Genomic DNA, 15,698 nt, shown 5'->3' with positions numbered 1-15,698 from the left:
GTGATGACTTAACATTCCCCATATGTCTAATTCATGTTTAAATTATTTTGGGAATGATATTTTATTTTTGGGGATGTTACAAGGCTTAGAAGTTTAGAAGCAAATCTTGAAATTTTTCAGAAATTTACAAAAACCCAATTTTTAGGGGCCACTACAGGTCTGAAGTCACTTTGCGAGGCTTACATAATAGAAACCTCCCAAAAATGACCCATTGTATAAACTACACCCCTCAAGGTATTACAAACTTCATTAACCCTTTAGGTGTTGCACAAGAGTTATTGGCAAATGGGGGTGAAATTTGAGAATTAAATTTTTTTGCCTAATTTTCCATTTTAACCCATTTTTTCCACTAACAAAGCAAGGGTTAACAGCCAAACAAGACTGTATCTTTATTGCCCTGACTCTCCCGTTTACAGAAACACCCCATATGTGGCCGTAAACTACTGTACAGCCACAAAGCGGGGCGTAGAGTCAATGGTGCGCCGTATGGTTTTTGGAAGCCAGATTTTGCTGGACTGTTTTTTTGACACCATGTCCCATTTGAAGCCCCCGTATGCACCACTCCAAAAAAGTGACCCCATTTTAGAAAGTACGGAATAGGGTGGCAGTATTGTTGGTACTATTTTAGGGTACATATGATTTTTGGTTGCTCTATATTACACTTTTTGTGCGGCAAGGATACAAGAAATAGCTTTTTTGGCACTTTTTTTTTTGTTATTTACAACATTCATCTGACAGGTTAGATCATGTGGTAATTCTTTAGAGAAAGTTGTCACGGACGCAGCGATACCTAATATGTATACAATTTTTTTTATTTATGTAAGTTTTATACAATAACTTCATTTTTAAAACCCCAAAAATGTTTTAGTGTCTCCATAGTCTAAGAGCCATAGTTTTTTTCAGTTTTTGGGCGATTATCTTAAGTAGGGTCTCATTTTTTGCAGGATGAGATGACGGTTTGATTGGCACTATTTTGGGGTGAATATGACTTTTTGATCGCTTGCTATTACACTTTTTGTGACGTAAGATGACAAAAAATTGCTTTTTTTACACCGTTTTTTTTTTACGGTGGTAACCTGAGGGATTAGGTCATGTGATATTTTTATAGAGCAGGTCGATACAGACACGGCGATACCTAATATGTATACTTTATTTTTATTTATGTAAGTTTTACACAATTATTTCATTTTTGAAACAAAAAAAATAATGTTTTAGAGTTTCCATAGTCTAAGAGCCATATTTTTTTTAGTTTTTGGGCTATTATCTTGAGTAGGATCTAATTTTTTGCGGAATGAGATGACGGTTTGATTGGTACTATTTTGGCGTACATGCAACTTTTTTGATCACTTTTATTACCTTTTTTGGGAAGTAAGGTGGGCAAAATTTCAATTTTCTCATAGTTTTTATTATTTTATTTTTATGGCGTTCACCGTGCGGGGAAAGTAACATGACCGTTTTATAGATCAGGCCATTACGGACGCGGCGATATCTAATATGTGTAGTGTATTTTTTTGTTTTAATTTTTATTCAGTGATAAATGTATTTTTTTTTATCTTCACTTTTTCCACTTTTTTTTTACATTTTTTTGACCCAGACCCACTTGGTTCTTGAAGATCCAGTGGGTCTGATGTCTGTATAATACAGTACAGTACAATATATATTGTACTGTACTGTATTTTACTTACACTTTGTCTGAACAGATCTATGCCTTTAGCATAGATCTGTTCAGCACCATGGACAGCAGGACGCCTGAGAAGGCGTCCTGTTGCCATAGCAACCTTCCCCGTCTGCCACAACTTCGCAGATGGGGAAGGGTAAGCACAGGGCTGCGGGGGGCTGTCGGGGGGCTCTCTCCCTGTCCATCGGGGGGCTGCAAAGGCACAGCAGCCCCCCGATGGGATAGGGAGCCCATTGACCCTGACAGTTAACCTCCGTACAGACCGCGGTATGGAAAGGGTTAAACGGCTGACATCTGCACAGATGTCAGCCGTTTATACCAGGGTGTCAGCAATGTGCTGACACCCTGGTATACCCACTAGAAGCCAACGAATTTTCAAGGGGAGGCGGGCGGTGCGGCAGGCGGGATCACATCCCCCGCAACACCCCCACCGCCTGCGACACCCCCCCCCCCCACACCACCCGCCGGCAGAAAATTGTGCAGGGGTGCAGGGGGGAGTGAAAAATCTTTATTTTAGGCACTCAAAAGTTTCTGATCAGAAACTGCAAAAAGCGCAGCAAACCGCAGGTCTGAATTGACCTGCGGTTTGCTGCGATCGCCGACACGGAGGGTCACATGACCCCCCCTGGCGTTTTGACAGGATGCCGGCTGAATGATTTCAGCCGGCATCCTGTTCAGATTAACCCCTGGGGCGCCGGAATGCCTATTTAAAGTTAGGACGTACCGGTACGCCCTGAGTCCTTAAGGACTCGGGAAATAGGGCTTACCGGTACGCCCTGCGTCCTTAAGGGGTTAAGGAAGTGTCACATAGTGTCTCCCTCCATTTTAAAAAAGTGCACCAGAAAAATCCAAAAGGTTTGATATTCACCGGTGTTGAAACCGCACTGGGGGGTGGGGACCCTATTGCTAAAATAAACCGCTGTGAAGTTGAATGGATATATAAACTGGAGACACTGCAATCACAGCGGTTAAATGTAGAATTTGATCTCAAGCCATGCTTGATGTGACGGAATTGTTCCTTATTTTAACTATAGTAGCACCAGAGAAATAGTAATGTAGATGGGAACGTGTACTAACTATATATAAGGACGGTTATAATATAGTATATGATAATTTGTCTGACTAAGGTGGGGAGGAGAGATTTATGTGGATTTAGAAGACAACCCGAAAGTGGGTGGAGGGTTCGCCCCTGACGAAGTGTGAGCAAAACCCGGGTTGGGCAGGAACACAAGGGTTATCCAGTGTTTTATGATATGTATTAAACTTGATCACGTCTGTGAGTATAATAAATCTTTTACCATTTGACCCTTGTTGATGGTACTTCACTCTCTGTGCGACCTCTTTGATGATTCACATAGTGGCTCACTCAGAAGGAGGGCGACTGGTGTGGATATCGATGTTTTCCTATGTCTGAAGGTGCATATGGCACTAACCTAAAAAGAAGCACTTTCTGAGGATTTAAAGCAGCGTGGTACAATAGACACACAGCAGGACAAGTTACTGCAGACAAGTTACTGTCTCATCCTCCTCTCTGCTCTGATAACACAGCTGATAAGATCCTTAGCTGAATATTTGTAGGAATAAAGTTTATGAGGGAACATGAATTACGGACAGGGCAGTCTGGGGTAATGTGAGGCTGTGTTAATGAAGACTGCATACAAGTGCTGCACCCCCACTTCCTCTCTGTACTTCATGTCTCCTCATGTCCAACAAAGATTCAGCTGAAGATCTTATCAGCTGTATTCAGGATCATAATCTGTGACAAGTAGGAGAGGAGGATGAGGCAGCTATTTAGCTCAGTGTTCTGAAATAACTTGTCCTGCTTTGTGATTAGGACAGACTTTGTGTGTACTAATCAGATGGCAGTCATTTCATTTCTCCTAATAATTGTTCGCTAGACAAAACGAGCCATTATAACTAATAAAGGTATTGGAATTATATTTATAATAAAGCAATATTTAAATATTTTCGGTAATTTCATTTTCTTAATTCCCGGAGAACCCCTTTAAACATGGATTTATCATAATGGAACCACAAATCTCTAGGCCATGATGTTTTTCCAACATTCTGCAAATTGGTCCGCTCCAAATGTAATGTATGCATCTTAAATTCCAAGTTCTATACAAATATTAAAACTATATTCATTCCATTAAATCATAGCATGTTGGACGAATTAGAATTCTCAATTTGATCAAGATGTTTGCGTTCTCCCTGTTAACGCTCAATGGCAGACACCTGGGGGATATTGGACCCTTTTTTTTCACCGGAGATAAGAAGACTATGGTAACAGATATCTTATCAGTTGCCATTGCTTGATCGAGTATGCATGTCAATGGAGAATGTTGGAAAGAAAAGATTCCAACCAATTAAACATTAAGCCAACAGCTATTGTAAGAGATAGGCACATTTAGTCAAAAGCTAACACAAGTTGTCATTTAAAATTAAAGTTACAACAATACTGCTAAATTATTATCATTGCATTGTTCATAGCAACAAGACAGGGTCATCAAGTCATCCTCAAAATACAGGACTCTTCCACAATAAAGATTCCACAAAAAAATAAATTTTCTTCCTCCTTTTAAAACTTACCTAATGTGGAAGTTGATGAAAAAGTAGAACTTACAGAACTAGCACTTAAAGAAAATGGTGGAGAAGTTGATGTTTTAGTAGTTTCAGTGGTAGTAAAAGGACTAGAAGTTTTTGAACTTGTAATTTCTGTAGTTGGTAAAGATGATGTGGCACTGCTACTGGTTGTTGATGCAGTAGATGATTTTGTGCTTAAAGTAGTGGTAGAAGATTGAGTGGTAGTGGTTGCTGATCTGGTACTACTTGCTGTAAATGAAGAAGTACTGGATGGTGTTGTTGTTGCAGAAGCTGATGTGCTTTTAGTTGGTGTAACAGTTGTAGAGGTTTTAGTTGAAGTAGGGTATGTAGTTTTACTTGTAGTAGTCACAGTGCTTGTTGGTGGTTTAACACTTGTGGGGGTTGTGGCACTAGTACTGGTTGTTAATGTAGTAGATGGTTTTGTGCTTACAGAAGTGGTAGAAGATTGAGTGGTAGTGGATGCTGATGTGGTGCTGGTTGCTGTAACTTTAGAAGTACTGGACGGTGTTGTAGTTGCAGAAGCTGATGTGCTTTTAGTTGGTGTAACAGTTGTAGAGGTTTTAGTTGAAGTAGGGTATGTAGTTATACTTGTAGTGGTCACAGTGCTTGTTGGTGGTCTAACACTTGTGGGAGTTGTGGCACGACTACTGGTTGTTGATGTAGTAGATGGTTTTGTGCTTACAGAAGTGGTAGAAGATTGAGTGGTAGTGGATGCAGATGTGGCACTGCTTGCTGTAACTTTAGAAGTACTGGATGGTGTTGTAGTTGCTGAAGCTGATGTGCTTTTAGTTGGTGTAACAGTTGTAGAGATTATAGCTGAAGTAGGGTATGTAGATGTACTTGTAGTCACAGTGCTTGCTGGTGTTCTAAGACTTGTGGAGGTTGTGGCACTACTACTGGTTGTTGATGTAGTAGATGGTTTTGTGCTTACAGAAGTGGTAGATGATTGAGTGGTAGTGGATGCTGATGTGGTACTGCTTGCTGTAACTTTAGAAGTACTGGATGGTGTTGTAGTTGCAGAAGCTGATGTGCTTTTAGTTGGTGTAACAGTTGTAGAGGTTTTAGTTGAAGTAGGGTATGTAGTTTTACTTGTAGTAGTCACAGTGCTTGTTGGTGTTCTAGCACTTGTGGAGGTTGTGGCACTACTACTGATTGTTGATGTAGTAGATGGTTTTGTGCTTACAGAAGTGGTAGAAGATTGAGTGGTAGTGGATGCTGATGTGGTACTACTTGCTGTAACTTTAGAAGTACTGGATGGTGTTGTAGTTGCAGAAGCTGATGTGCTTTTAGTTGGTGTAACAGTTGTAGAGGTTTTAGTTGAAGTAGGGTATGTAGTTTTACTTGTAGTAGTCACAGTGCTTGTTGGTGTTCTAGCACTTGTGGAGGTTGTGGCACTACTACTGATTGTTGATGTAGTAGATGGTTTTGTGCTTACAGAAGTGGTAGAAGATTGAGTGGTAGTGGATGCAGATGTGGTACTGCTTGCTGTAACTTTAGAAGTACTGGATGGTGTTGTAGTTGCAGAAGCTGATGTGCTTTTAGTAGGTGTAACAGTTGTAGAGGTTTTAGTTGAAGTAGGGTATGTAGTTGTACTTGTAGTCACAGTGCTTGCTGGTGTTCTAAGACTTGTGGAGGTTGTGGCACTACTACTGGTTGTTGATGTAGTAGATGGTTTTGTGCTTACAGAAGTGGTAGAAGATTGCGTGGTAGTGGATGCTGATGTGGTACTGCTTGCTGTAACTTTAGAAGTACTGGATGGTGTTGTAGTTGCAGAAGCTGATGTGCTTTTAGTTGGTGTAACAGTTGTAGAGGTTTTAGTTGAAGTAGGGTATGTAGTTTTACTTGTAGTAGTCACAGTGCTTGTTGGTGTTCTAGCACTTGTGGAGGTTGTGGCACTACTACTGATTGTTGATGTAGTAGATGGTTTTGTGCTTACAGAAGTGGTAGAAGATTGAGTGGTAGTGGATGCTGATGTGGTACTGCTTGCTGTAACTTTAGAAGTACTGGTTGGTGTTGTAGTTGTAGAAATCAATGTGCTTTTAGTCTGTGTAACAGTTGTAGAGATTATAGCTGAAGTAGGGTATGTAGTTGTACTTCTCGTCACAGTGCTTGTTGGTGTTCTAACACTTGTGGAGGTTGTGGCACTACTACTGGTTGTTGATGTAGTAGATGGTTTTGTGCTTACAGAAGTGGTAGAAGATTGAGTGGTAGTGGATGCAGATGTGGCACTGCTTGCTGTAACTTTAGAAGTACTGGATGGTGTTGTAGTTGCAGAAGCTGATGTGCTTTTAGTTGGTGTAACAGTTGTAGAGGTTTTAGTTGAAGTAGGGTATGTAGTTGTACTTGTAGTCACAGTGCTTGCTGGTGTTCTAACACTTGTGGAGGTTGTGGCACTACTACTGGTTGTTGATGTAGTAGATGGTTTTGTGCTTACAGAAGTGGTAGAAGATTGCGTGGTAGTGGATGCTGATGTGGTACTGCTTGCTGTAACTTTAGAAGTACTGGATGGTGTTGTAGTTGCTGAAGCTGATGTGCTTTTAGTTGGTGTAACAGTTGTAGAGGTTTTAGATGAAGTAGGGTATGTAGTTGTACTTATAGTGGTCACAGTACTTGTTGGTGTTCTAACACTTGTGAAGGTTGCGGCACTAGTACTAGTTGTTGATGTAGTAGATGGTTTTGTGCTTACAGAAGTGGTAGAAGATTGAGTTGTAGTGGATGCTGATGTGGTAATACTTGCTGTAACTTTAGAAGTACTGAATGGTGTTGTAGTTGCAGAAGCTGATGTGCTTTTAGTTGGTGTAACAGTTGTAGAGGTTTTAGTTGAAGTAGGGTATGAAGTTGTACTTGTAGTAGTCACAGTGCTTGCTGGTGTTCTAACACTTGTGGAGGTTGTGGCACTACTACTGGTTGTTGATGTAGTAGATGGTTTTGTGCTTACAGAAGTGGTAGAAGATTGCGTGGTAGTGGATGCTGATGTGGTACTGCTTGCTGTAACTTTAGAAGTACTGGATGGTGTTGTAGTTGCAGAAGCTGATGTGCTTTTAGTTGGTGTAACAGTTGTAGAGGTTTTAGTTGAAGTAGGGTATGAAGTTGTACTTGTAGTAGTCACAGTGCTTGCTGGTGTTCTAACACTTGTGAAGGTTGCGGCACTAGTACTGGTTGTTGATGTAGTAGATGGTTTTGTGCTTACAGAAGTGGTAGAAGATTGAGTTGTAGTAGATGCTGATGTGGTACTGCTTGCTGTAACTTTAGAAGTACTGGATGGTGTTGTAGTTGCAGAAGCTGACGTGCTAGTAGTTGGTGTAACAGTTGGAGAGGTTTTAGTTGAAGTAGGGTATGTAGTTGTACTTGTAGTAGTCACAGTGCTTGCTGGTGTTCTAACACTTGTGGAGGTTGTGGCACTACTACTGGTTGTTGATGTAGTAGATGGTTTTGTGCTTACAGAAGTGGTAGAATATTGTGTGGTAGTGGATGCTGATGTGGTACTGCTTGCTGTAACTTTAGAAGTACTGGATGGTGTTGTAGTTGCAGAAGCTGATGTGCTTTTAGTGGGTGTAACAGTTGTAGAGGTTTTAGTTGAAGTAGGGTATGTAGTTGTACTTGTAGTAGTCACAGTGCTTGCTGGTGTTCTAACACTTGTGGAGGTTGTGGCACTACTACTGGTTGTTGATGTAGTAGATGGTTTTGTGCTTACAGAAGTGGTAGAAGATTGCGTGGTAGTGGATGCTGATGTGGTACTGCTTGCTGTAACTTTAGAAGTACTGGATGGTGTTGTAGTTGCAGAAGCTGACGTGCTAGTAGTTGGTGTAACAGTTGTAGAGGTTTTAGTTGAAGTAGGGTATGTAGTTGTACTTGTAGTAGTCACAGTGCTTGCTGTTGTTCTAACACTTGTGGGAGTTGTGGCACTACTACTGGTTGTTAATGTAGTAGATGGTTTTGTGCTTACAGAAGTGGTAGAAGATTGCGTGGTAGTGGATACTGATGTGGTACTGCTTGCTGTAACTTTAGAAGTACTGGATGGTGTTGTAGTTGCAGAAGCTGATGTGCTTTTAGTGGGTGTAACAGTTGTAGAGGTTTTAGTTGAAGTAGGGTATGTAGTTGTACTTGTAGTAGTCACAGTGCTTGCTGGTGTTCTAACACTTGTGGAGGTTGTGGCACTACTACTGGTTGTTGATGTAGTAGATGGTTTTGTGCTTACAGAAGTGGTAGAAGATTGCGTGGTAGTGGATGCTGATGTGGTACTGCTTGCTGTAACTTTAGAAGTACTGGATGGTGTTGTAGTTGCAGAAGCTGACGTGCTAGTAGTTGGTGTAACAGTTGTAGAGGTTTTAGTTGAAGTAGGGTATGTAGTTGTACTTGTAGTAGTCACAGTGCTTGCTGGTGTTCTAACACTTGTGGAGGTTGTGGCACTACTACTGGTTGTTGATGTAGTAGATGGTTTTGTGCTTACAGAAGTGGTAGAATATTGTGTGGTAGTGGATGCTGATGTGGTACTGCTTGCTGTAACTTTAGAAGTACTGGATGGTGTTGTAGTTGCTGAAGCTGATGTGCTTTTAGTTGGTGTAACAGTTGTAGAGGTTTTAGATGAAGTAGGGTATGTAGTTGTACTTGTAGTAGTCACAGTGCTTGCTGGTGTTCTAACACTTGTGGAGGTTGTGGCACTACTACTGGTTGTTGATGTAGTAGATGGTTTTGTGCTTACAGAAGTGGTAGAAGATTGCGTGGTAGTGGATGCTGATGTGGTACTGCTTGCTGTAACTTTAGAAGTACTGGATGGTGTTGTAGTTGCAGAAGCTGATGTGCTTTTAGTGGGTGTAACAGTTGTAGAGGTTTTAGTTGAAGTAGGGTATGAAGTTGTACTTGTAGTAGTCACAGTGCTTGTTGGTGTTCTAGCACTTGTGGAGGTTGTGGCACTACTGCTGGTTGTTGTCGTAGTAGATGGTTTTGTGCTTACAGAAGTGGTAGAAGATTGCGTGGTAGTGGATGCTGATGTGGTACTGCTTGCTGTAACTTTAGAAGTACTGGATGGTGTTGTAGTTGCAGAAGCTGACGTGCTAGTAGTTGGTGTAACAGTTGTAGAGGTTTTAGTTGAAGTAGGGTATGTAGTTGTACTTGTAGTAGTCACAGTGCTTGCTGTTGTTCTAACACTTGTGGGAGTTGTGGCACTACTACTGGTTGTTAATGTAGTAGATGGTTTTGTGCTTACTGAAGTGGTAGAAGATTGCGTGGTAGTGGATACTGATGTGGTACTGCTTGCTGTAACTTTAGAAGTACTGGATGGTGTTGTAGTTGCTGAAGCTGATGTGCTTTTAGTTGGTGTAACAGTTGTAGAGGTTTTAGTTGAAGTAGGGTATGTAGTTGTACTTGCAGTAGTCACAGTGCTTGTTGGTGTTCTAACACTTGTGGAGGTTGTGGCACTACTGCTGGTTGTTGTCGTAGTAGATGGTTTTGTGCTTACAGAAGTGGTAGAAGATTGAGTGGTAGTGGATGCTGATGTGGTACTACTTGCTGTAACTTTAGAAGTACTGGATGGTGTTGTAGTTGCAGAAGCTGATGTGCTTTTAGTTGGTGTAACAGTTGTAGAGGTTTTAGTTGAAGTAGGGTATGTAGTTGTACTTGTAGTCACAGTGCTTGCTGGTGTTCTAACACTTGTGGAGGTTGTTGCACTACTACTGGTTGTTGATGTAGTAGATGGTTTTGTGCTTACAGAAGTGGTAGAAGATTGCGTGGTAGTGGATGCTGATGTGGTACTGCTTGCTGTAACTTTAGAAGTACTGGATGGTGTTGTAGTTGCAGAAGCTGATGTGCTTTTAGTTGGTGTAACAATTGTAGAGGTTTTACTTACAGTAGGGAATGTAGTTGTTCTTGTAGTGGACACAGTGCTTGTTGGTGTTGTTGTTTCAGTACTAGCTGTAGATGAAATAGATGTCTTTGTGGTTGATGCAGTACTACTTGTAACAAGTTTAGTAGTAGTTGTTGCTGGTGTTGTTGTTGCAGTGGATGTGCTTTTACTGGTGGAGGCAGTTAATGTACTACTAGTTGTACTTTGGAAAGTGGTGGTTGGTGTTATACTGATGGATGTTGAAGCTGTTGTGGCTGGTGTAGTGGTAACTGTTGTCAAACTAGATAAAGGTGTTGTAGCACTTGATGAAACAGTAGTGATTCTTTTTGTGGTGCTGGTTAATTGTGTTGTACATGGCAATGGCTCTGATTTTATTCTGCAAAATGTATCACATATAACTTTAGTTCCACACGCGTTTATGTTGTCATAGGTTATATATATTATTGTATCTGTAAAAAGAAAATAGAGATATGATTAGGTTAATCACGGTATGAAATATAATTAAAAAAAAAGACACATATTAAAAAATAAAATGCATATTTGAAATGTCTGTTCCTCTTCTACACGTCATTTTGTATAATGCAAAAACAATGAATCTTCTGGATGTTGTTATTTGAGCTGTTCCCCTCCAGATTAAGCTGGAAAGAATTCAACTTGACTGAACACAACTGCAGATACAGTGGTTCAAAAGATTAAAGGGAATGCGTCATCAGAAAATGAACTATTGTTTAAATCACATATTTATTCTAATATATATGCGTTGTCTTCACTAGCGGTACTTCCGCAAATTTATCTCTACATTGCGCTTGGTCTCCCTTCATCACCAGCGGCATTAGTCTGAAGAAGGCCACATGGCCGAAACGTAACATTTAGAGCCGCAATAACCATAAAATAAAAAGAAATCAAGATTATCCAAATTACGCTGGAGTCTTTTTCTTCATTCCTATATATATATATATATATATATATATATATATTATTATTTTTTTTCATGACACTATGTATATTTTAAAAAACTTACTGTATAGTGTTGAGCGAACCTGAACTGCAAAGTTCTGGTCCGTACCGAACTTTGCGAGTTCGGGGACCCGCACCCGAACCGAACTTTGCAGCAAAAGTTCGGGTTCGAGTTCGGGCATTTAGTAAAGCTTAGAAAGAAAAATAAAAAGTCTCTGATACGTTGCCTGGACTCTTCGTGCTGCAGATCCTAATATAGTGATGTGGGTCAAGTTCACTTAAAGTCCAATCTGTACGAAATAGGAATTGTGCTGCAATATTTCTTAAGTCCTCTTTCACACCATGCAGTTATACATCATCAGATCCAAGCATGGGACATAATGCAAGTACACATGAATATTCCTCCCCTCATCCAAAACCTATGAAACCTAAGGGGTCTCAGAATAGTGAAACACTTTTACATATATGTTAGATTTGTGACATGCTGATTACAAGTCTAACTTTGTGAGTATAATAAACCTTTTTACGGGACATATACAGGTGAAACTCGAAAAATTAGAATTAGGGATGAGCGAACTCGAACTGTATAGTTCGGGTTCGTACCGAATTTTGGGGTGTCCGTGACACGGACCCGAACCCGGACATTTTCGTAAAAGTCCGGGTTCGGGTTCGGTGTTCGTCGCTTTCTTGGCGCTTTTGTGACGCTTTCTTGGCGCTTTTTGAAAGGCTGCAAAGCAGCCAATCAACAAGCGTCATACTACTTGCCCCAAGAGGCCATCACAGCCATGCCTACTATTGGCATGGCTGTGATTGGCCAGAGCACCATGTGACCCAGCCTCTATTTAAGCTGGAGTCACATAGCGCCGCCCGTCACTCTGCTCTGATTAGCGTAGGGAGAGGTTGCGGCTGCGACAGTAGGGCGAGATTAGGCAGATTAACTCCTCCAAAGGACTTGATTAACTGATCGATCTGCAGCTGTGGATCATTGAGCTGCTGATCCTCAATTGCTCACTGTTTTTAGGCTGCACAGACCGTTTGTCAGTCTCATTTTTCTGGGGTGATCGGCGGCCATTTTGTGTCTTGTGGTGCGCCAGCACAAGCTGCGACCAAGTGCATTTAACCCTCAATGGTGTGGTTGTTTTTTGGCTAAAGCCTACATCAGGGTGAAGCTGTCACACCAAGTGCATTTAACCAGCAATAGTCTGTTCATTTTTTGGCCATATACAAAATCAGGGGCAAGCTGCGCCTGTCACCAAGTGCATTTAACCCTCAATGGTGTGGTTGTTTTTTGGCTAAAGCCTACATCAGGGTGAAGCTGTGACACCAAGTGCATTTAACCAGCAATAGTCTGTTCATTTTTTGGCCATATACAAAATCAGGGGCAAGCTGCGCCTGTCACCAAGTGCATTTAACCCTCAATGGTGTGGTTGTTTTTTGGCTAAAGCCTACATCAGGGTGAAGCTGTCACACCAAGTGCATTTAACCAGCAATAGTCTGTTCATTTTTTGGCCATATACAAAATCAGGGGCAAGCTGCGCCTGTCACCAAGTGCATTTAACCCTCAATGGTGTGGTTGTTTTTTGGCTAAAGCCTACATCAGGGTGAAGCTGTCACACCAAGTGCATTTAACCAGCAATAGTCTGTTTATTTTTTGGCCATATCCCAGTCTAATTCTGTCACTAAATCCATACCGGTCACCCAGCGCCTAAATACTAGGCCTCAAATTTATATCCAGCTAAATCTGTCCCTAGTGCTGTAGCTGGGCGAGTTATTTAGTGTCCGTTCAAGCACATTTCTTGTTCTGGGTTGAAATACAATTCCCAATTTAGCAATTTCATAATTTAGTGGTTCCTGCTATATCAGAGCTATTTGAAATCTATCCCAAAAAGGGTATATAATATTGAAGGTGCACATTGGGTCATTCAGAATAACTTCACACACACCCGCTACTGTGTATTTCCAAGTCTAATTCTGTCACTAAACCCATACCTGTCACCCAGCGCCTAAATACTAGGCCTCAAATTTAAATCCCTCTAAATCTCTCGTTACCGCTGTACTGTTGTTGCTGGGCAAGATATTTAGTGTCCGTCAAAGCACATTTTTTGTTCTGGGTTGAAGTACAATTCCCAATTTAGCAATTTCATAATTTAGTGGTTTCTGCTATATCAGAGCTATTTGAAATCTATCCCTAAAAGGGTATATAATATTGAAGGTGCACATAGGGTCATTCAGAATAACTTCACACACACGCTTCTGTGCATTTCCAAGTCTAATTCTGTCACTAAATCCATACCGGTGACCCAGCGCCTAAATACTAGGCCTCAAATTTAAATCCCTCTAAATCTCTCGTTACCCACCGCTGTACTGTTGTTGCTGGGCAAGATATTTAGTGTCCGTCAAAGCACATTTTTTGTTCTGGGTTGAAGTACAATTCCCAATTTAGCAATTTCATAATTTAGTGGTTTCTGCTATATCAGAGCTATTTGAAATCTATCCCTAAAAGGGTATATAATATTGAAGGTGCACATAGGGTCATTCAGAATAACTTCACACACACGCTTCTGTGCATTTCCAAGTCTAATTCTGTCACTAAATCCATACCGGTGACCCAGCGCCTAAATACTAGGCCTCAAATTTAAATCCCTCTAAATCTCTCGTTACCCACCGCTGTACTGTTGTTGCTGGGCAAGATATTTAGTGTCCGTCAAAGCACATTTTTTGTTCTGGGTTGAAGTACAATTCCCAATTTAGCAATTTCATAATTTAGTGGTTTCTGCTATATCAGAGCTATTTGAAATCTATCCCTAAAAGGGTATATAATATTGAAGGTGCACATAGGGTCATTCAGAATAACTTCACACACACGCTTCTGTGCATTTCCAAGTCTAATTCTGTCACTAAATCCATACCGGTGACCCAGCGCCTAAATACTAGGCCTCAAATTTAAATCCCTCTAAATCTCTCGTTACCCACCGCTGTACTGTTGTTGCTGGGCAAGATATTTAGTGTCCGTCAAAGCACATTTTTTGTTCTGGGTTGAAGTACAATTCCCAATTTAGCAATTTCATAATTTAGTGGTTTCTGCTATATCAGAGCTATTTGAAATCTATCCCTAAAAGGGTATATAATATTGAAGGTGCACATAGGGTCATTCAGAATAACTTCACACACACGCTTCTGTGCATTTCCAAGTCTAATTCTGTCACTAAATCCATACCGGTCACCCAGCGCCTAAATACTAGGCCTCAAACGCAGCCGCCTGTCTACAGCCAATGTGGACAAGCTGACGTTCATAAAAATGAACCAGGCATGGATCCCACAGGATCTGTCCGTCCCTTGTCCAGATTAGACATTAACTACCTCCCCTTAACCATATATTATTGGACTCCAGGGCACTTCCTCATTCAATCCTATTTTTATTTTCATTTTACCATTATATTGCGAGGCTACCCAAAGTTGAATGAACCTCTCCTCTGTCTGGGTGCCGGGGCCTAAATATATGCCAATGGACTGTTCCAATGTTGGGTGACGTGAAGCCTGATTCTCTGCTATGACATGCAGACTGATTCTCTGCTGACATGAAGCCAGATCCTCTGTTACGGGACCTCTCTCCTCTGCCTGTGTGCTGGGCCTAAATTTATGAAAATGGACTCTTACAGTGGTGGGTGACGTGAAGCCTGATTCTCTGCTATGATATGAAGACTGATTCTCTGCTGACATGAAGCCAGATTGTCTGTTACGGGACCTCTCTCCTCTGCCTGGGTGCTGGGCCTAAATATATGCCAATGGACTGTTGCAGTGGTGGCTGACGTGAAGCCTCATTCTCTGCTATGACATGCAGACTGATTCTCTGCTGACATGAAGCCAGATTGTCTGTTACGGGACCTCTCTCCTCTGCCTGGGTGCTGGGTAGTGTTGAGCGCGAATATTCGAAAAGCAAATTTTTTTCGCGAATATCGCAACTTCGCGATTTCGCGAATATTTCGAATATAGTGCTATATATTCGTAAAAACGAATATTCGTTTTTTGTTTTTTTCCCCCCCCCCACAAAATTACAGTACACATATAATTGATTGTTTCCCAAAGGTCCAACAGCTCAGATCTTACTCACATTGCCTAGAAAGTGATTGAGGCGCGAATCTTCGTAAGGCGATGTTATTAGCGCACATGCGAATATCGGCACGTCCCAGAACAGAGGCAAAGGGCTTTGCATTCATACATTAGTGAATTGAGTTGCGAATCTTCGTAAGGCGATTTTATTAGCGCACATGCGAATATCGGCACGTCCCAGAACAGAGGCAAAGGGCTTTGCATTCATACATTAGTGAATTGAGTTGCGAATCTTCGTAAGGCGATTTTATTAGCGCACATGCGAATATCTACACTTGTCCCAGAACAGAGGCAAAGGGCTTTGCATTCATACATTAGTGATTGAATTGAGCTGCGAATCTTCGTAAGGCGATTTTATTAACGCAAATGCAAATATCTACACTTGTCCCCAGAACAGAGAGGCAAAGGCCTGTGCATTCATATAGTATAGCACCATATTCGCGAATACGTAGAACTTCGTAAAATTCGATTTACGAATATTCGTATTTTTTATTTTACTTTCCACCT

The 15,698-nt window shown here is 41.2% G+C and overlaps 1 protein-coding gene across 1 annotated transcript in view; it reads right to left on the bottom strand.

Moving 5' to 3' along the window:
- LOC122920024 (mucin-2-like) overlaps positions 1–15,698 on the bottom strand; it is a 354,839-nt gene that overhangs the window by 127,527 nt on the left and 211,614 nt on the right. Inside the window, exon 29 of the mRNA XM_044269233.1 lies at positions 4,268–10,573. Coding sequence (XP_044125168.1) covers positions 4,268–10,573 — 6,306 coding nt within the window. The remainder of the gene's footprint in view (positions 1–4,267; positions 10,574–15,698) is intronic.

This window comes from Bufo gargarizans, chromosome 10 (genome assembly GCF_014858855.1).
Source record: "Bufo gargarizans isolate SCDJY-AF-19 chromosome 10, ASM1485885v1, whole genome shotgun sequence".
Lineage (NCBI taxonomy): Eukaryota > Metazoa > Chordata > Amphibia > Anura > Bufonidae > Bufo > Bufo gargarizans.
This window is presented reverse-complemented; position numbering and strand designations above follow the sequence as displayed.